The sequence below is a fragment of the Anolis sagrei genome, chromosome 6 (assembly GCF_037176765.1).
Source record: "Anolis sagrei isolate rAnoSag1 chromosome 6, rAnoSag1.mat, whole genome shotgun sequence".
In the NCBI taxonomy this organism is placed as follows: Eukaryota; Metazoa; Chordata; class Lepidosauria; order Squamata; family Dactyloidae; genus Anolis; species Anolis sagrei.
Genome location: NC_090026.1, coordinates 72,420,764 through 72,441,984, shown reverse-complemented (window position 1 = coordinate 72,441,984; position 21,221 = coordinate 72,420,764). Strand labels below are relative to the sequence as shown.

The following is a 21,221-nucleotide window of genomic DNA, read 5'->3' as shown; positions in this document are numbered from 1 at the left end:
ACAACTTGCTCTACTGTTTTTTTTTTGTCTTGAAAATGCCCTTTCTTTTTTCACATTTTATCTCAACTGTCTATCCTGCCAAGATAACCTAAATTGGTATTACATGCCCATAGGGCTGTAATTCTTTACCAATTTTGTTCTTGAAAACAAGTCTATCATTTTTCTTGGTGCTGTGAGAAAATCATCAAACATTTGCAGTTGCCAGAAACTATTTTCAGGTTGGGACTTATTTGGTGCAAAAATCCTATTTTCAGTGCAGAAAATGCTATTTCTTATAGAAAGACAGTGAGCCAATGAATCAAGGAAAGTTACTGATACTGATTTTGTAACCAAAAAACATTGAGGTGTAACTATTACACATTGGCAACTATTATGCAATGAAATACAGTAAATTCATGGAAAGTGACAAAAATGTAGACCATTAGAAGAAGTCAAGATGTGAGAATCATCAGAACTAAAGATAGTAAATACAACTAAAGAAATGGGACTAAGGTATATTATTTTTCATTTCTACTTGTTAGCCCTTCATGTTTGTGGATTTAATTATTCACAGATTTGGTTAAAATGTTATCTCTAGCAACTCCTAGGCTCTCCAATGTCATTATATAATCAACTTTCTCCACACATACCAGAAGGCTTAACTATTTCTAGAGAGAAAACTTCTTTACGAATCTGTAGGTCCCCCAATACAATTCTGTGTTCAGTTTCCAACAGAAGTTGAGTATAGAGTCATGGTGTAAGCCTTAGAAATTCCTAAAGAGATGTTCTTTGGTTAAAAGCAAACCCAGCATTTATTTTTAGTTTTCATTTTCGCAGGGTTTCTATGCCATGAATCCCAGCAAATATGGAGGGCTGACTGTACTGAATTCTGCTGTAGCTATAGCATATGACTCAACAATCATTTTCAATGTGATAGGCAAAAAATTGTATATTGTGGTGTTTAATTTAAATTGAATATACACTACAGAATCTAACAGAATTAAAATGTTATTTCACTTCAAAATGCCTTGAAAGATCTCTTCAGCTAGTGCAAAGATAACCACCTAAAGCCTAACCCTGCCAAGACATAAGTGTGTGCTTTCCACCTATGCAACTGTGAAGCCAACAGGAAATTGAAAGTCACCTGGGAAGGTCAAGAGCTTGAACATTGTTTCCATCCTAAATATCTCAGTGTCACCTTAGATCGAACACTAGCATATAGGAAACATTGCTTGAACACCAAGCACAAAGTAGCTGCACACAATAATATCCTGAAAAAACTTACTGACAGCACATGGGGTACAGACCCAAAATTAGTAAGAACATCAGCCCTGGCCTTACCTTGCTCAACTGCAGAGTATGCCTGTCCTGTTTGGTATAAGTCGAACGTAGCATTGAATGAATCATGCAGAATAATCACAGGATGTCTTAAACCTACACCTGTTGATAAACTCTACAAGCTAGGTGGCATTGCCCCCCCCCCCCCCCGGATGTGCGATGGGAAGTTCTGCTAAATGTGAGAGAAATAAGGTTGAACACTCTGAAAGCCATCCACTACATGGCTACCAGCCTCCTCCCAGCAGACTCAAATCAAGGAAAAGCTTTATAAGAACTACCACTCCTCTTGGTGTCCCCTCAGCAACAGCAAAGGTATCCCTCTGGGCAGCTAAACCAGAAAATCCTAACTCGATGCCCCCCTGCGATGGTCTTTCCCCAGGGGCAAACCAAGAATGGGCAACTTGGAAGTCCCTGAATAGACTCAGAAGCGGAGTGGGCAGATCAAAAGACAACCTGGCAAAATGGCACTACCTAAAATAATCCCAAACCTTGTGTGACTGTGGAGCAGAACAGACAATTTCGTATCTGTATGCTTGTCCACTGTGCGACTGTGGAGCAGAACAGACAATTTTGTATCTGTATGCTTGTCCACTGTGCCCTGCCTCATGTACAGAGGAGGAATTGTTGGAGGCTACAGACAATGCCGTTGCTATGGCTCGTTTTTGGTCAAAAAGATATTTAGCCACCTGTGTGCCTTCTATTTTTATCATTTTTATACCAATTATGCAATGCTTTTGATACAAAATAAAATAAATAAACTTCAAAATTAAGTTACATTTAACAAAGTTCAAAAGTATCAGGATATTTATATCATTTCAGGGAAATAACCATTATTAAAGCCTGATTCTTCCATTTTATATCATGCAAAATAACACATCTCAAGCAACTGCATCCCTGCCAAAATTACTTTTTCTGTTTCAGATGTGCATTAGTGGATATGCCTACCTATTTGAGACTGAGGAACCATGGTGGATTTGCGGTCACAAAGCGGGGAAAAAGGAAGCCCTAGTTCGGCTTCTTTGTCACCCTGAGGAATAAAGAGAAGGGTAAATGAATTAGGGTAAACAAGAATTCAAACAGCATATAGACCAAAGTCTTGTGGATTTAACTGTCATACATACATGCTTGCCATAGATGCAGGTGAAACATCAGGAGAGAATGCTTCTAGAACATGGCCATGTAGCCTGAAAAACCTACAACAACCCAGTGATTCCAGCCATGAAAGCCTTTGACAATAAACTGGTAAACTGTCTGGGATTTCTGGGAGTTGTAGGCATAACACCTAGGGACCCACAGGTTGAGAACCACTGGTTTAGGCAGATTGTCACACACTCGCTCCTCCCTTTGCACATAGAACTAACTGTGGTTTAGAAACAACTTAGAATTAAAGCTTTGCATCTTCTTCCTCTCATAGAAAGAAAGGGAGAAGTACATGAGGCTAACACTGGTTCATGCTTCAGCCAAATACAGTGAGTACTCAGGATTGACTGTGCTTACAAATTCTTAATTCATTTTAAATAAAATAAACAGATATTTGCAAACTCTCCGTAGGTTAAGAAATGTATCTTTCTGGCCTCAATTGAATTTTTATTTACTAGCACTACATTATTTTTGCCTAATGTGTTTGCAAAAGCATCCCAAAAGCTTTAGGACCCACAGTCCAAACAGTTCTACCCTAGATATGAATCATCTAAAATAAAACATGGCAGAAGGCTTAAAACACATCTCTCCTTTAATATAATGCATTTTAATTAAAGGGCTACAGTTTAGTCAGATGGCAGTCCCTAGAGGGATAGGGCTTTATTACAAGCACACCAGTGCTATCAGTGAGACAGACTAATACTATGCATTTAATGAGATTAATCCAAGCCAAACCTATATACCCACAGCCACCTACCACCCCCACTACATGGCAGCTGATCACAGAAGTAATATACAAATTATCTGCCTTGTGCTTCTGTATAATTGAATGGATATTTTCATTTAATTTGATTGTCTTTTTTTTCCTTCTGAGCAAGAAAGCTACATAAGCTCTGGCAAAGCACTTCCCTGCTAAATATGCCTAAATCAGCAATGCAACCTTGTTTACCTAATTGAATTTTGGACACTGTTATCCTTTCAGAACAAGCAAGATATTGATTAGTGTTGCTAGCACGTTCGCTTCTGACCTTACTGGCATTTTGTTTTCAGCATGTGAAGGCTGTGTCATTCGCTAATACTGAATTGAAAATCCCCTGAATTTATTTTGCAGTGCAGTCTATCTGGTGGTACTTGGTCTATCTGGTGGAAGATGGTCTAAAACAGGTCTAAAACAGGGGTCCTCAAACTTTCTAAATAGAGGGCCACATCACAGTTCCTCAAACTGTTGGAGGGCCGGATTATAATTTGAAAAAAATATGAATGAATTCCTATGCACACTGCACATATCATATTTGCAGTGTCAAAAACACTTACAAACAATGCAATAATTAAAACAAAGAACAATTTTAACAAATATAAATTTATTCGTATTTCAATGGGAAGTGTGGGCCTGCTTTTGGCTGATGACATAGGATTGTTGTTGTTGTGTGCTTTCAAATAGTTTCAGACTTAGGTTGACCCTGAGCGAGGGCCGGGTAAATGACCTTGGAGGGCCGCATCCGGCCCCCGGGCCTTAGTTTGAGGACCTCTGGTCTAAAACTAGTAGATAGTACAGAACAAAGGAAGGCATTTATGGACAGAGAAGCCTCAGGGACAGCCCAGGACATTTTGCTACATGACAGAGATCAAAATTATGGTTGTCATTTCAAGTCTATCTCAGGCCCTGAGATTTCAGAACCAAAACCTGATACCTAGAGATGGCTTGGATCTCATCCCAGGAGAAAGGAGGGCTATAAAACCAATATATAAAATGATCTTGCAAGGGTGCTGTTAGAAATCCTTAGTGATAGCATGAAGCATGATGCATGACACATCACCATCAGTTGCACAAAGTATGCAATTCAAATAAAAAACATTAAGTCTACCAAATGAAGAATGTGTGTGTGTGTGATATCAGACTTTAAAATGTCCTTTAACCTTGCCCCAACCTCAGAGTCACAAGGGCTGTTGGATTGCAATTTCCATTATCCCCGGCCTGCATGGTGGATAATCAAAAGTGATGAGAGTTGCCTTTAAATAACATCTGAGGACTCTAATTTGGTAAATACTAAAGAGCACCAACCATTATGTAAAACATTATAGTTCATGGATTCTCCATTCATGGATTCAATGGCCCTTTGAAGGCAACCATAGCGCTGATGTGACCCTTAATCAAAATGAGTTTGATACCTCTGTCTTAAGGTTTTTCCCCCTTGTTGTTATTGCTTGTATTGTTGTATTGTGGCTCGGCCTCATGTAAGCCGCACCGAGTCCCTTGGGGAGATGGTAGCGGGGTATAAATAAAGTATTATTATTATTATTATTATTATTATTATTAATTATTATTCCAAGAACTGGAGAAGCAGGGTCAAATACTAAAATCTGGCAATCCTAGTCATAATTATTCCCCCATCCATATACTGAAGCAAACTGTTTTGGCAGTTTTCTCTTACTTTAAGGGGCCTTCCACCACACCCGAGAGTGGTACGGTCTTTTAGGGTATGTAGAGCAAGCTGTGTAATACACCTAGCTATATTCTTTGAGAGATTAGAGTATTTTGACCTTTCAGAGAAAAACAGTTGGGAGATTGTTTATGCTACCCCCAGTTTCTGCTATCAGGGGCTTCTGCCTTCCTCTGCATAACAGTAGAGCCACTATTAGCTAGCTAACACTATTTTGGCAATTTGCATTGGTTGTTTGTTAATCTTCTTAAAAGCATTACTTATGACAAGCCCTAAACATCAGCCCAGCATATGTGGAGGGATATTTTATTTGTTTGTTTGTTTGTTTGTTTATGGCATTTGTAGCCTGCCTTTCTCAACCTTACAATGACTCAAGGCGGATATCTCTTCTATACAATGCTCTCTGTTGAAAAATACTCTTCTTTGGAATTTGTTTCTACAGTGAAATCTTATATGGATCAGAGCACAGCATTCCTTGCAGTTTGGTCATCTTTTGCCATCAGCTTCTCAAGAAGGCCCAACAGCCCACACCTCTTATGTTCAGGGAAACAGTGAAAAATTATTTATCTCCATGTGCTGTTCAAAGATACCTTTAATGTGTGTTTTTATTTACTATTTAATCTATGTGTTTCAGTTTTTTATTGTTTTTAATGTACAACCAGCTTTTCTGTGCTTGAAACATGTTATACATTAACATTTAGTGAAATTAATTGGGTACTACTCACTGGAAGAAACTGATACAGACTGCTCAGAATAAAATCAGATGGATGACTCAAGAGCCCCAACATGTCAGTTTCCAGGATAAAAAGATAAGCCGGACTTAAGGAGGAGATGTTCAGAATTACATTGGTACTGATGAGTTTTGCAGACTAGGAATGTGTTTGAAATGTCCATAAGTGAGTTCAGACATGTCACATTAGGATACATTGGAAAAGTACCATTAATAATGAAATCTAACATATTTATCTAAACATTAAATGTCACTCGGTTCATCATCTTATCATTAAAAGTCCAAGACAGTTGGCGTTCTTACATTACCTGTCTGAAAAACTCTTCTAGTAATGACATGGTCCAGCGATGATGGAGATCCCATGCCTTGGCAGGATGACTGATGTCAGCTGTATGCAACATCAGTGATAAGGCTTTTGGTTTGTCGATTCTGTAATCCAAAACACTTAATTTGTTTGTAGCCTTAGATGAAAAAGAAACTACTAAGTAAGGAAAGAAGACTGTTTCTACAGGATACTTATGGAATGTATTTGTTAACCATATTTACCAATATTTGATATCAGACAAAAGATGCATTTCGAAGTATTAAGGTACTCATACAGAATCATGTGTGAAGCTACACTGTGATTCTAGCAAATATCTTGCTTTTCTGAGCTAAAGGTCCCAGAAATTCCAGGCCAGTATGGCCGTTGACAATGCTGAATAAGGGATTCTAGGAGTGGTCGCACAAAACTGCAATTCTTCCAAGCCTCAGAGGGGATTAAAAAAACAGCCTGCAGCTTGAGAATAATAAGAATATTTACAGAGTATGTTTCTGAGGCAGTAATATCTAGGAGTTGTCTTCATCTGAGAGCAAAGCTGACCTTCCATAGTACAACATTATAGCACTACAATTCTACTTTAACTGCCATGGCTGCACCCTATTAAATCCTGGGGTTTGTTTTTTGGGGAAACAAGGCATTAGAGCTCTCTAAATGACCATTCTAAATACTGTATTTCCTGAGATGGGAGAATTTATACACAATTGTCTGTTTCACTGATGGGTCTATAGACTGTAATAAATATTGTTATTGATGATGAAAAAAATACCATATTTACTTGAGTATAATGTACCATTGAATGTAATGCACACCTCCATTTTGCAAACACATATTACAAAAATAGATTTGCCCTTGAATGGAATGCACCTAATAGTCCAGGCATAGAATGCCATGGAGGCAGGCAACATGAATGAGGCAATTTGGGAAGCCATGCCTCTCCGTCAAGCTGAGGCTGGCGAACTTGGCAGCCTCGCATGATTCCCAATTGGACTCATTCACAAGGCTTTCTAAATCAAGGGAGAGTGAGCCCAGGGAGGGTGAGTGAGAGAAACCCAGTGGGCCACCTGGGAGGCACGATCCCCAGCTAAGAGGCAGGAAAAAACTGGGTCACCAGCTGAGCATTCCTTCTCCTTCTCCAGGTGCCATGGAGCCTTGAGGCTGCCGCCACCACCAGAAACAGTCTCTTCGTGCATGTATGCATGTACACCTCCATGTCCAGTGCTTGGGGTTCTGGGCACCTCTGGGCCTTTTTATGCAGGTGGGTTTATGTATATGATTCTAATGCACCATCAACTCTAATGTGCACCTCAATTTTGGCAATGTAATGTAATCAAAAAACGTGAGCTTTAAACTTGAGTAAATATGGTATCTTTCCCATGATTCAATTGGTGGCACCATGATAGTTACAGTGGAATAACAGTACTATAATTGTATAGTGTGGTAAGGATTCAAGTGAGGTGGAAATATGACTCCTGTCATTTTCATTTTCATATTACAAAACAGGTGATTTCGAAAAATAAAGCTATGGAAATAAAACAGGTTGAATGAGTAGAAATAGCTAACATAAGTGGATTCATAAAACCCAAACAAGGCCAACCTCCAATTATATTTATGCCTATATTGTATTATACATGAAGATTTGATACTTCCCCCTGCCTCTTGCCACAGGTGTTTTTCGCTAAGATAAGAGCAATACCTATTCCATACACAAAAAAACCCATCCCCGATAGATAAAATTGTGCATGGTGGGTCTCTTAAAGGGATTATGGATGGCTGTCACTGGAGTCCGTATCTTCGTAAAGCCACCCTCCCAACTTACTGATAGGAAGCAAGTACCAGAAGAATTCCTGGAAAGAAGCAAACATAAAAAGCCTTGCTCCCCATCCAGATGGTCTAAATTCTAATCCAGAACAGAAAACAGTCTTTCACCAGTAGGAAAGGCAATTCAGGATGCTTTTAGTGCCTTCTCTAATGCTTTTAGTAACAACCGCAACTCATTGTGACAGTGGAAATGATGTGTTCTCTTTTTCAGCTTTCTCTCTAGCTGAGAAGTATTGAGCTTTATTCCTAATACAAAAGCACAACAAATATGAGTTTTCTCAATTCCAGCTTCAAGTTTGTGTGTGAGAGTGTGCGTACGTATATACATTCCTCCACTGTGAAAAGAAATACACATTGGCATCAAAGGAGGCTGGATTCCCCCAGAGAGATGTTTTTGAAGCTTGTTTAATGAAGTGGCAAAGTACCAGCTGTAATACTGGCCTTCCCTCCACACAGTGTCACAATGTGACTCACCCTTCTGGCTGCTGCAATGCATTCTTCATGGCTTTGATTTGCTGGAAGTGACAAGACATATCTGTAGCCAGCACCATCTCGATCACCAGAGTCCTGAATTCCCTTTTGGGTAGATACCCAGTCAAGAAGAAGCAAGGAGAAGGGGGAAAGTATGAGACACATCTTTGTTGTTATTTCTATGTCTAGAGATTATGTTTGACATTCTCACTCTACACTCCCATGTGCGTCACTGAGTACTTCACATTATCTTAAGGGCAGAAGGAATATCTCTTGCAAATGCCAGACCTGGAATGAGCAAATTGTCAGACAATATAGTCTACGTGTTAAGAGTGTTTTTCCAAAACTGAGTTCAGCATATTCTTTTCTAAGAAATGCTAAACTCCTGAACCAATGATCCCAATGCAAATATGATTCTGAAGATTGACAAAGCATGAATTAAAGAAAGGAGGACGCTCCTTGATAAACCCAGGCACAGCTGCTAGCTCATTCTCCTATAATAATAATAGGACTTTATTTGTAACCCATCCTATCTCCATGAGGGGACTAAGGGTGGTTTCCATCAAAAGTAGTTAAATAAAACTTTCACAGAAAATGATAAATCATGTTTAAGATGGTAATATAGTTGTTTCTTCTTGTACATCTACAGGGTGATCAGAATTGCCAACATTTCTTGTCTGCATTACTTCTTGGAATTAACTTTTTTTATTGCTCAACTAATGTTGGATGCCTTTCCTCCTGTCACATTCAGTAAAACAGAAAGACCTGCTCCCTCATGGGAAGAAATATTAGAATTTGAGGAAATGAACTGCACCACTCTATTGTTAAGTAGGCCATTCTTGGGGAAAGACAGGGGGGATGAGAGGAAGATGGAAAACTTTTTGTAGCCTAAGTCAGAGTGGCCTGGATTTGTGGAGTAGAGGAAATGGCTGTAAGGAAAAGAAATATAAAAAGGAAAAATGAGCTTTGAAATGGACTGGACCATATGGAGTGGTCCATGTGGAAACCTCTTTGGGATGAGGGGAGGGGTGGATTATAATTCTCTCAACAACTTGTCTTCTTCTGTTCATTATATTCTGAACTGGTTTCTACTGTATATTGTTGAATAATACACATAATTGTGTAACATTATTTAAGTTGAGCTGCTGTGAATTCTTACTTATGTGGCAGTATGCATTTGCATAATCAACTGAATTTTTTTCCACATACACAAACTTCTATTTCCCTCATAGGTACTCCTTTCATCTCTCTCACTCCTCTTCCATTCTTTTTATTTCCTCTACTCTTCTTCTTTGTAACCACATCCTTTTAATTATAAATAAGGACACATAATCTCTGGCTCCCACATACATAACATGTAATCGACCACTGATTTTTTGTAAATTATAACTCCTGTTTGAGGTTGAGAAAGGATGCAGTGATTTAATTGTGCAAAAAATGCTTGGCACGTGCTCAGTAACCCTAAAGAAAAAAATTAAACATATTCACTCTTACAATACATACAATACAATCACACTCCATTCTTCTTCATGTACCTATTCAGAAACATCATAAACCACAGCACATTTATAAGTAATATAAACAGTTTAATAATATTATAAATAAAGGATAGATAGTAACAGAAACTGAATTGGTATCATGTGTAAGAACTTCTGATACCCATTTGAATAGAAAGCTTTTTTTTTTTTTTTTTTTTTTAGATTTTCAGTTTGGGATTTTTTAAATATTAACCCTGGCCACTGAAGATGTAACTAAACAAAAGAAAATGAAATTCATCAATATTGTTGAGATACATCTGTTGGAACACGTGGATTGTGTAAGCACAGCATTATACTTAGAATCACTTCTTGGTTAAATCTTTGATCCTACTCTCCCACTCACCAAATTGATTAGGTGGGGCAGTTCCATTAGACAGTATTATGTAAAGGCTATAGTCGAGGAAAAAATAGTTATGGACCACAATTATGGTTTATTTCGCTATGAACTGTGTTAGAATTCATGGGTTTCAATGCAAACTGAGTGCCACTTTTATCTTCTGCAATAAGTCTGCATCCTATGATTACTATCCATGAACAAAGACTCCTGCTGAGTACATCTGAGGGGAAGACTTGAGAGCAATTTCATGGTCTGTAGTCATTCTTACCTCCAATCATCCTTTGAGAGGTTAGACAAAATGTTCATCTCCTCATCATCTTGCAAAAGGCGAAATGCTGCACAAAGGTGATGATTTTCTAGCACAGAACGATCATTATAAAGAATGGCTGTATCTGACCTAGAAAGCAAGAAGATTCAATATATATAAACAAAGCCTTGAGACTGTTATTCCCATAGAGTGAATACTTTTGCCTCATAGTTAGGCATATATATCCATAATATGTCTGTATCAAGAGTGTGCATTTATTTCAGAACAAATGGAAGTTGGAGTGGAATCTCATTCCATTCTAGTTTTACCAACCACCCTTCAAAGTATGTAAGTTATTCATTTCCAGCTATTCAGGAATTGGAGTGTTTGAATGAAATGCATCTTACTGTTGTTTCCGATCACCTTTATTATTTTTTTAACCCACAAGATATTGTGATGTTTCAGGACATTTCATGTGGGAGGATACTAATGGAATGGGCAGTTTTTGTGGAGACCACCACTTCCCCCAAGAATGTTGTGGAATCCACATAATGTCTGGGGCATTCTAGATATATGCATTTTTTTACTTCCAGAAACAGGCAGAGATCTGCATTCACCAGCAGTACAAGTGGCACCTGCACAAACAAGGTTAGTCATGCAATTCTATCCATGTTTCTGGTGAAGTAAGCCCAAATTCAATCAATAGAGCCTACTCTGAGATAAGTAGTTATATTGATGGAAATACAGAAGAACAAGCAGGCTCATCACACCACAGCTTACAGGTGTAGCATCTTCAACAGAACATTTACTTTCTATCTTCTTTTCTTGGCAAGAAAATGTGTGAATATAAGTTTTATATTTGTTTTGTGTAAAGGGAAACGGTACAGTTTTCATCATTAGAATCCACTTCAATAAAAGCTCTCACCATCTCATCAGACTAATCCAGTCTGCAGGTTGATTTACTGATATGGAGGATGTTAAAAGACAATTACACATGACAGGCATCTTTCCCACTGCATTAATATGTGACAAAAATAGTTTTCTCTTCCACTTGGAAAAGGCTATATTTCAGTTCATTCTGACACTCTTTCATACACCAATTGCCTCTTTCTCTCACACATACATGCAATCTCTGTTTCCCCAGTTTTTCATCCCTTTTTCCTCTTGACATCTATCTTGAACAGTGGTTCTCAACCTATGGGTCCCCATGGGTTTTGGCCTACAACTCCCAGAAATCCCAGCCAGTTTACCAGCTGTTAGGATTTCTGGGAGTTGAAGGGCAAAAGATCTGGGGACCCACAGGTTGAGAACCAGTGATCTAGAACTTAGAGAGTTCTACATTTGTGTAGTGATATTCAAAGATTCACCCGTCATTGTGTTCCTCTTCTTATTATTATGTTTATTTATATTCTGCTTTTTCTCTCCGTAAAGAGCAGCAAACATTAAAAGCATTACAATATAATTTAAAATATTTAAAAACATTATTAAAAACAATTCAGATTCAAGCAATAAAAACATATGAAACCCCTTCTCCCATTGACTGGCACTTCTGGTCTACCTTTCCCCTGACCAATGCTTATCATCTTGGTTGCAGACTTATTTTTGCTTCTTGTATTGTTTCCAGATCCATTTGGGTCTGGGTACCAGCTCTCTATTACTTAGTCTACTTCTGGAACAAGTTGCAACGCTTAGTTGGGGAATTGCAGAGACCTTGCACCTTGACCTTACAGACCTTGCAGACATGAACGTGACATGACAAGATGAGAAGCTGTTGGGCTGCATGCAGAAAAGTAGAATACAATAGGGGGGACTCAGACTGATGGGCAAAATATACACCATTTTAGAGATATGGAAACTACACTTTTCATGTTGTATTTGTTTTTTTCTGCTAAGAAGAATTGTATAATATTTTTTTCCAGAATTGTTGTTTCTATTGTATTTCATATTGTATTTCTTTTACTGTATAATCTAAAAATTGGGCCCATGAACTCCCAGACTTATTGAAATACAAAGCTTCCTTCTTCTCAGTACAATATCAATTAAACCATTAATTTCTAGTGAATTGTATGTAGTAGGTTCATTATGGATAGAAATCAACTTTCATCATACGGCTTACATGAAGTGTATTCAATTGTATAAGCAACATTAAAACAGCGGCTGGAAGTTAATAGGGTGTAAGTACTATACAAAGTTTCATTAACGTGAAATCATGAGGCTGTTATTCAACGCTTACTCACTGAAATATTCAAAGCCTTACATTACAATACAGATTTTTTTATCCTTGTTATTTGTTCCAAGGTTATTATCTTCCCTCACCGCCGTGCTCCCTTCCCCACTATTATTAATAGATAATATGTATAAGCAGAAAAATAACACTAGATGCCAAAAGTATGGTAGGTTGTATTGAATAATATGTATCTGCTGTAAAACAAGCAATGTATAACAAATGTATTAAACCATGATAAAATAATTAAAATATATTTTTAAAAGGTTATTATCTTCATTAGGTTGGGTGTTTCCCTTATTTCTTTCCACTTGGAGACTAAAGTCTTGTTTAAAAATAACAAATGATTCATTTAGTCAACATTACTCATTCTAAAGGGACTGTGAGCTTTGATTTGCAACATCATGCTATGCTAATGATTTGGCTGAACCCAACAGTTAGTCTTCTGTTTCTTCTTGAGTCAGAAATTGATTGAAATCTTTTCATTTTTCCTGCATTGGGGATGCTTCTAAAAAATTCGCTTCATACAAATTTTGGAGGTCAGATAGGCTTAGTCTTCTCTCTACATGGAAATTACCAAGTAGGTCTTGTCTGTTATTCCATTTTTTATCCCAATTATTATACATAACACAATGAACACTTTCATTCCTTCAATTCATTTTTCTTCATTTCTTCATCTACACATGAATTGACAAGATATCATATAATTGACAAGTAATCATCTAAAGAAGATATCAGCATTTTGTTTGTACGGTTTCTACAGATGTTTGTGTACCTGTATGCATTGTCAGAATTAAATAGAGGAACAGCAACAAAGTACTTTTGTGAGAGATTTTAACAAATTGTTTCCATAGTGCACAGGTATCAGTACAACACTACAAAAGGATATTTCTGATAGGGTTAAAATATAACTCATTGCATTCCTAATATGATCTTTAGACTAGAGGTCTGTGTACAAATATTGCAAATAAATTATTGACTAAAAGTCTTGTTTTCGTCTAATCCTATTAATTCCTAAGGTTGTTAAGAAATGTCACAGAATGCTCTGAATTCTCTCCCAAAATTTAGCACAAATTGCGACTTCCGGCCACAAGTATTTACATGGCTCTCCCATATCCCCTTGGCTGTCAGTGCACATGACATGAGTCATCTGGAGTGGCGTCGGCTGGGGTGCCATGGCAATCAGATAAGGGAGAGGGGAAAGGAAGGGGGCAATTCCTCCTCTCCTCTCTCACTCTGGCATCTTGGCAAATATCACTTCAAGCAACTAGCAATACCATGTTGAATGGCTGTTGCTATGACAGGAACAGGAGGTGGACAGTAAGGATCCAGCTTGAGCTGGCAGCAACAAACTGGGTTTGGCACTGGGTTTTCTAACATTTTGCAGAAAGTTCTGAATTCAAGATACCTACAACTGTAAACTCCACTCCAGATTTGAGTTCCATTTGACTTTCACACCATTACTAATAATTTCTTTTTCTTTATCCTCTACTGTTTCCACAGGTTCCAATATGGCCTTACCTTGTCTGAATATGAAAGTTGTTGGTGGTTCCAGTGTGCTCATAGTCATGGATGGCAGCTGCAAAGATCATAGCAAAAATTTCCAGCTCTGTCAACCAGTGCTGAAAAAGAGATTTTAAGAGGAATCAGATAACATATAACTTTTTCAAACTTTAAAAGACATTTTGTTTTATAAAGATAAGGTTCTCTTTGTTAGCCAAGAATGCCACGCTCCTTTTAACACTAACATCCAACCACTGCAGCTCAAGCATAATCCTGCAGAAGGAGATAAGCATTTATCTGAGCCAATTTATGATTGCCTGAACTGACTAGCTTCACCGACCTGTCTCAGAAAACAATTTTTCAGAAATTCTGTGAAAATTTAGTTTGGAAGCTCCTTTCAAACTGTTGGGAGAATTCTTATCTAACTACAAGAATATTGGGTTAAAATGCCTGCCATCCATTTCATCACCTGCAAATAATATAGAGTATTTGAGCAACAAATATCTGTTCAAGCCTTGTATTTGCCTACTGGTGCCCTCAATATTCTCAGGGACTCATCTTTTCTAATCTTGTTACTTGAATTCAATGAATCAAAACCTTTCCAGTTGAGTGCATTAGATTAAAGACTGTCGATATTCACGTAAGGTTAAGAATGCCAGGAATTCCAGATGTTTATTTATTTATTGTATCAGAATACAAATACAGTTGTACTGTATTTTTTAAAAACAGCAAGTTTTAAAAGTTAGCATTATAGAATCATAGAATCATAGAATCTAAGAGTTGGAAGAGACCTCATGGGCCATCCAGTCCAACCCCCTGCCAAGAAGCAGGAACATCGCATTCAAATAACCCCCGACAGATGGCCATCCAGCCTCTGTTTAAAAGCTTCCAAAGAAGGAGCCTCCACTTTATATTAAACATCCTTTAATATAAAGGATATTTTATATTAAACAGCCTTATATTAAACATCCTTTGACCAGTAGCTGGTCACTTGCTATAAGAAGGTCCTCCATTTTGCATGTGGCAGTGCTCAGACTACATTGTAATAGGTGGTCTGTAGTTCGCTCTTTTCCACACTCGCATGTCATGGACTCCACTTTGTGGCCCCATTTCTTACGGTTGGCTCTGCATCTTGTGGTGCCAGAGCACAGTTTGTTCAGTGCCTTTCAAGTTGCCCAGTCTTCTGTGTGCCCATTCCCGATGTTACAAACCACACACCTAGCAGATATGCTAAACTGACAGTATAGCCATTGTATGTAGGGATGGCAAACATATTTGCCCTTAACTTAAACAAGACCCAACTTCCAAAATAACCAGAAAAACCAACACTCTGATTAAGAACTCCTCAATCAACTTCGACATACAACAACAGCTATGTAAATCAGAAGCCCTTCCACCTAGACTTTATGGACTCCCAAAAATCCATAAGGACTCCACCCCACTCAGACCCATCGTGAGTGCCATTGGATCCCCCACGTACAACTTAGCAAAATTTCTTGCTGCACAGTTACAAAGCCATATTGGGCTCACTACACACTACATCAAGGACTCAGCCCACTTCATAGAAAAAAAAACAGCAATCTCAAGCTAAATACCAACAACAAACTGATCAGCTTTGATGTGGTGTCTCTATTTACCATGGTCCCGGTAGCAGACACCATTGCACTAATCAACCAGAAGTTCCCAGAAGACATCACCGCTCTGTTTCACCATTGCCTCACCACCAGCTACTTTCAGTGGGACAATGAATTCTATGAACAGAAAGATGGAGTAGCTATGGGGAGCCCTCTCAGCCCAGTCATAGCAAATTTCTACATGGAACACTTTGAAAAAGAAAACTCCAAAGAGCCTGAAACACAGTTAGGTAATCACTGGCATGAAGTACAATTAGAAAAATCAGAAATATTGGTAGTTTTGTTGGATAGTTATGATGATTAAAACTGTCAAACAAAGGAATGGGAGAAACAGACATAAGGAAATATGATATCTCAGAAAGAGCTTATACGCATGGAAAGAAAAATGCAACACAGAACAGAAAAAGCATTCATCATTCTATTTCCTAATTATTCCGGTGATGATATCAATTTTTTACAGTGCATAATGAAGATTATCTGCTTATTAACCATGAAATAAGGCATGCTTTTTAATTAGTACAATGTAATTCAATTTACAGAGCTTACAGAGATTTTTGGGATGGGGTTGGAGAGAAATTGTTTAATTGCTATCATTATTTTTAGTCTTTGATAATGCCACATGCCTGTGAGGTCGGTAAGACTGAAAAAGAATGGGTGGGCCGCAATCACCCTGTGCATTTCCACTGAGACTCAAATTTAGATTTCCTAAATCTCCTTCCACCAATCTGGGAAGCATATAACCGATTTTGCTAACACTTTTGTTAGGAAATGCAGAAGAAAAGCAAGATAGCTCATCTGGAAAGATAACAAAAGGAATAGGGTCAAATTCCCCTTTCTCAGCATCATTTATTTTGAAGTCTTTTAAATAAATTGTGAAGTCACAGTTTATGTGACTTCATAATTTATTTTGTGGATCACTCACATCACATATAGTTTGGACCTCAGGTTTTCCTCAGATGAGCAAAAATATTACTGACCTTTCAGTTGTGAACTGTGAAAGGAAGTATAAGGTTCAGCACATATAGCAAAATGAGGACATTATGCTGGGAAATGGCAGCCAAATAAGCCACTCCATATTAGTTCCATGTAGACCTGAAAAAAACATTTCAGGGCACTTGTGCATGGCACAAGATTTGGATCAAAATTATTTAGAAAACTCTCAGGAGTATAGATGGAGACTGAGGAGCTCTAATGGAGACTGCTCAGTTATAGGTGGCTTCAGCATGTCACTATATTTATTCCTTTTAAAATTGAGCATCTAAGCATTGCTGCCATGTATACAAAGGACTGCAGAGCAATTTCCCATGGAAATGAATGGGACTTCAGTCTTAATCTTGTCCAACAGCGAGCAAATAGGGAGGTACCACCCCCCCCCCCACACCCCCCCCCCCACCCCACACACACAGGTTGAATGGTGAGTCTGACGCTACTAGAAGTACTGTCACATACTTCTAGATGTTATGTTTTTGCCCCTCTTCTTACAATTTTATATTATATGGGTTGTGAAGCCAAGACCACTGCATTTTGCTGCTCTTTTAACCCATTTGCAATGGGTGGGTGAAAACCATATACATGCACCAAAATATCAAAATGCCTATGACATTTGGGGGCCTTCAGGGGAAAGAGATTGGGGCCCTGAAGGCTGCATTTTCTTCAGTCTTGAATTAAGACATTAAACCTTTTTGGGTTCAGAATATTAACCTATTCAAACAATGACTGTTTCAGTAACATAACATAATCTATAATAATTCCTAAAGCCTATAGGCAAAGCATTTATATGCACCCAAATAGCTATTTGTTTTAATTATAAATGTGGTTGTATTTTGTCATTTTCATTCTTGTAATTTTTTTTATTTGACTGTTGCTTTTTATTATGCTTTTTATGAGAATGTAGTCCCTTTGGGCTATGGAATGGATAATGTAACTGTACTGACAGGGTTAATGGGAATTTATAGACATAAGAGAAAGTTACAAGGTATTTCTTTCCTTTTTAACTTGGGGGAGAGAGGTCCCCAACAAGTGAAATCTCAAACTCTTATGACAGACTTCCTTCCTCTAAAATCCCAATAAAGGAGTAAGAGTCTGCTGCATTAGAGCTTACGGGAAATTCTCTGCAACACTGCCAATTTCTTTTCAGACTCCTGCTTTCTGCAGGATTCTCATTACATTTCCTAACTTAAGTCCTATGTAAGCAATGCTTACTCAGACAATACTGCCCTTAGGGTGGCTTATAACTTCAGAGTTATTACACTGACCAAGTTTTAAAAAAAAACAACCTACCAGGGATAGTATCAGAGACTTTATAATCCATGATAGCTTTATTTTATCCCTATGCTTTGTACTACTACTACTACTACTACCACTATTTTACGTTGCAGTGGGGACCATTCCATTTACAGTACCAAATGCAAACTTTGTCCTTAGTCCCAAATAAACGTAGTCATCAGTGAGTTAAACTAGAAGAAACCAAGTGAATGACATGTAGCATTATGGTCAATAATTTCTGATTTATTTGGAATCCATGCTCATTTATCCTCCTGCCCCTTCCCAGAAGTGACACAAATGTCTGCTCTGCTCACACCGTTGGTGACACCTAAAAATAGTAGTAGGTGCAAGGAGCCTAGAGACATCATCATATTGATTACTGGATTTACATCATCATATTGATTACTGGATCATGGCAAATCTAGTGGGGCCTGGTGGAGGGCGGGAGAACTCTTCGCCCCACACCCCACATCACCCGCTTTGCTACTAACCCCATTCCATGGGGGAAGCATCCGCTGCCTGGTCCCCCCCCCCCTTGTTCCTTATGCAAAATGAGAAGCCCCTCTTCAGGCACAAGGCCCCTCCAGAAGTAGATCAATGTCATGGGATGGGAGCTGGCAGATTCCGTGCCTGAAGAGGGGTGAACACAGCATAGCATGGGCAATTTTGCCCATCTAATGAGGCTCTTGGGCCCTACAAGAGCTGCACAGGTTGCCAAAAATTCCTTCAAAGTGTAAGAAAACAAAACCAAAAATAATCCAGTTCTGATTCAATCAAAACTAAATCCACTTTAGCAAAAAGAAAAAAAAACCTCAGCCATTTCATACAAAAATTATGCAAATACTTTTGTTATGCACAGTTGCTGTTTTTGCATAGAAAAGTAGATATTTCTGCCTGGCAGGTTTTTGTGCAAATCCACACAATGCTTTCTCACACACTCAAAATCACCTATATTCCTTTGCAGACTAATTTCCTCCAAACATTTTGGGATAAGTGAACATCAGGGGAGAACTGTATATAAATACTCTTTTTCTGCAGAAGGGAGAAAACTGAAAAATATTTGTTTTCATTTGGAAGAAAAAACTTAAATTATATTATTCTACTAGCTGTACCCACCATGTATTGCTGTGGCCAATCTTCCTTCCCATTTTCTCTCCTCCTTTCTTTCTCTCCTTCCTTCCCTTCCTCTTCCTTTTTTTCTTTCATTCTCTCCCTCCTTCCTTCTCTTCCTCTTCCCTTCCCTTTCCATTCCTCTTTCTCCCCTTTGTTCCTTCTCTACCTATTCTTGGACTGCAACTCCTAGAAGTCTTCCTGACTGATCTATCTATCTATCTATCTATCTATCTATCTAATCTATCTGGAGGACTGCTGGGAGTTGCAGTCCATGAATAGGACTGCATGTGGGGATTGGGATGCTCTTAAAGAAATCCAAAGAGAAGAAAGCTTGCAGCTTGATAGCAATGCATTTGGATCATCCTCCTCTCCTAAAGGGCCTGGCCTGGGGGATGCTGGGAGCTGAAGTCTGGAAGAGAGTGTGGCTATGCTATGGGCATATCCAGATAGCCCATTTAATGCCGGAGTTGCTGCAATAAAAAGGGGGAATCCCTGGTTTGTGGTGAATTAATTTGTTAATGAGTTTATTCCATGCCTTCTTGGAAGGCATTGGATAAACCAGTACTTCTGGTGTCTGGACTGTAGTCCAGACAGTATTCCCATGGTTTTCTGGGCTAAATTAGCCTGGAAAACTGTGAGAGTATCAATCCCCTTCTCAAAAAAACCCCAAAAGCACTGGAAAAAAAACCAAAATAACTTACCTGGCCTCCATTAGAGGGCTGCCGGGAGGTGGAAAATCGCTCCCGCCTCCCTATCTGTTGGTGCGTTATTTGTATGCACAAGGAGAGCGCTGGAAGCCCACTAATGGAGGCCAGTAAGTTTTTTTGTTTTTTACAGTGTTTTGAGGGCCTTTTGGGGAGGGGGTTAGAACTTCCAGGAGAACATTTAGACACCCACCCCAGAAAGCATGCACTTTCTGGGATGTGTGTGGATAGGGGCCCAGAACACATTTTTAAACATGGATGCTCCTGGGATAAAGCACTGTGTGGGAGCGGCTTATATAGAATTGTGAAAACCTAGAATAACCTGCGCTCTCTTGCTCTTTTTTTCTGGCATTTCTATTCTCTCCTGAGTTGATTTCAACCTTTTTATTGCTTCCTGCATAAACATTCTTGAATATTTGTGTGGATGTGTTTTTTTAATCACAAATATTTTTGTATGCAGCTTTCTATATCTCTCTGTATATTTTAATAATGTTCATTTTTAAAATCCATTCATGTTTTAATGCATAATTATTCCTCAAAGACTGACTTTTTTTTCTCACAAGAGATGATGTATTCCATTCTCTTTCCAGACTTTGGGGGTGAAAAATAGATAAGTCTATCCCATTGCTGCCTCATCTACAGTTTAACAGATATGTGATAAAATGAAACACTAGGATAAACAAAAATGCATCCTTTAGAACTCACGTCTGCTATTTTAGCCAAATGTGGAGGTCATTACTATTTTAGTTAATAATGTAATCATAATTTCAACCTCTCTGTTCTCGTTCCAGAGTTTCTCAATTCAAAGTTCCACAAAATTCTATGAATATGAGCAACATACCAATTCCGTGATGTGGCTAATCAACAGTTAAAATTTAAAGGATCTGAACTGAAGGAGAAAGGCTTGCAAAAGCAGCCATCCCATATTGTGCTATAAAACCCTTGAAATCCTACCTAGTATATTGTACAATAAGCAATTAAGAAATTTTTCCCAAAGTGCAGTTTAGCTTTAGTGACTTAAGAAAAGAGATCAATCTACTTACTACTACACCCGTCTTAAAAAGGAGGTAATGAACTGTCTGTGTGACATCTGCAGCATGCATGAGATTGTGGTAAGGATTTTTATGCTTGCTGTAGCCAACTTCCAAGGCTTCCACAAAGGAGACAAGGGCAGAAATTGGAATCTGCGTAAAAACATAGAAAGAGCATGCATAAGGACATGAGCCCCGCAATAACAGGTTAGAATTTCATTGAGATTTTATGCCAAACTTTAGCTTCTTGTGTACTGGCAGATTATCATTTACTTTCCAAACAAATAGTATCACATAAACCAAGCATTCTGATATTGATTGCTTCCAAATATACAACTATATTAAACACTCTATAGAGAAATAAAATATTAAAAACAATTAAATTG

At 38.3% G+C, this 21,221-nt stretch overlaps 1 protein-coding gene across 7 annotated transcripts in view; it reads right to left on the bottom strand.

The window, feature by feature from the left end:
* The window catches only part of PDE1C (phosphodiesterase 1C), a 389,107-nt gene that overhangs the window by 39,660 nt on the left and 328,226 nt on the right, over nt 1–21,221 (bottom strand). For all 7 annotated transcript variants that reach the window (XR_009631756.2, XM_060781641.2, XM_060781642.2 and 4 more), the window contains 6 exons: nt 20,848–20,988; nt 14,107–14,207; nt 10,383–10,511; nt 8,243–8,344; nt 5,937–6,057; nt 2,263–2,344 (listed from right to left, as the gene is read on the bottom strand). Coding sequence is in view for 6 of the 7 variants with exons in the window: in XM_060781641.2 (XP_060637624.2) it covers nt 2,263–2,344; nt 5,937–6,057; nt 8,243–8,344; nt 10,383–10,511; nt 14,107–14,207; nt 20,848–20,988 (676 nt within the window). In the remaining variant the exon portion in view is untranslated. The remainder of the gene's footprint in view (nt 1–2,262; nt 2,345–5,936; nt 6,058–8,242; nt 8,345–10,382; nt 10,512–14,106; nt 14,208–20,847; nt 20,989–21,221) is intronic.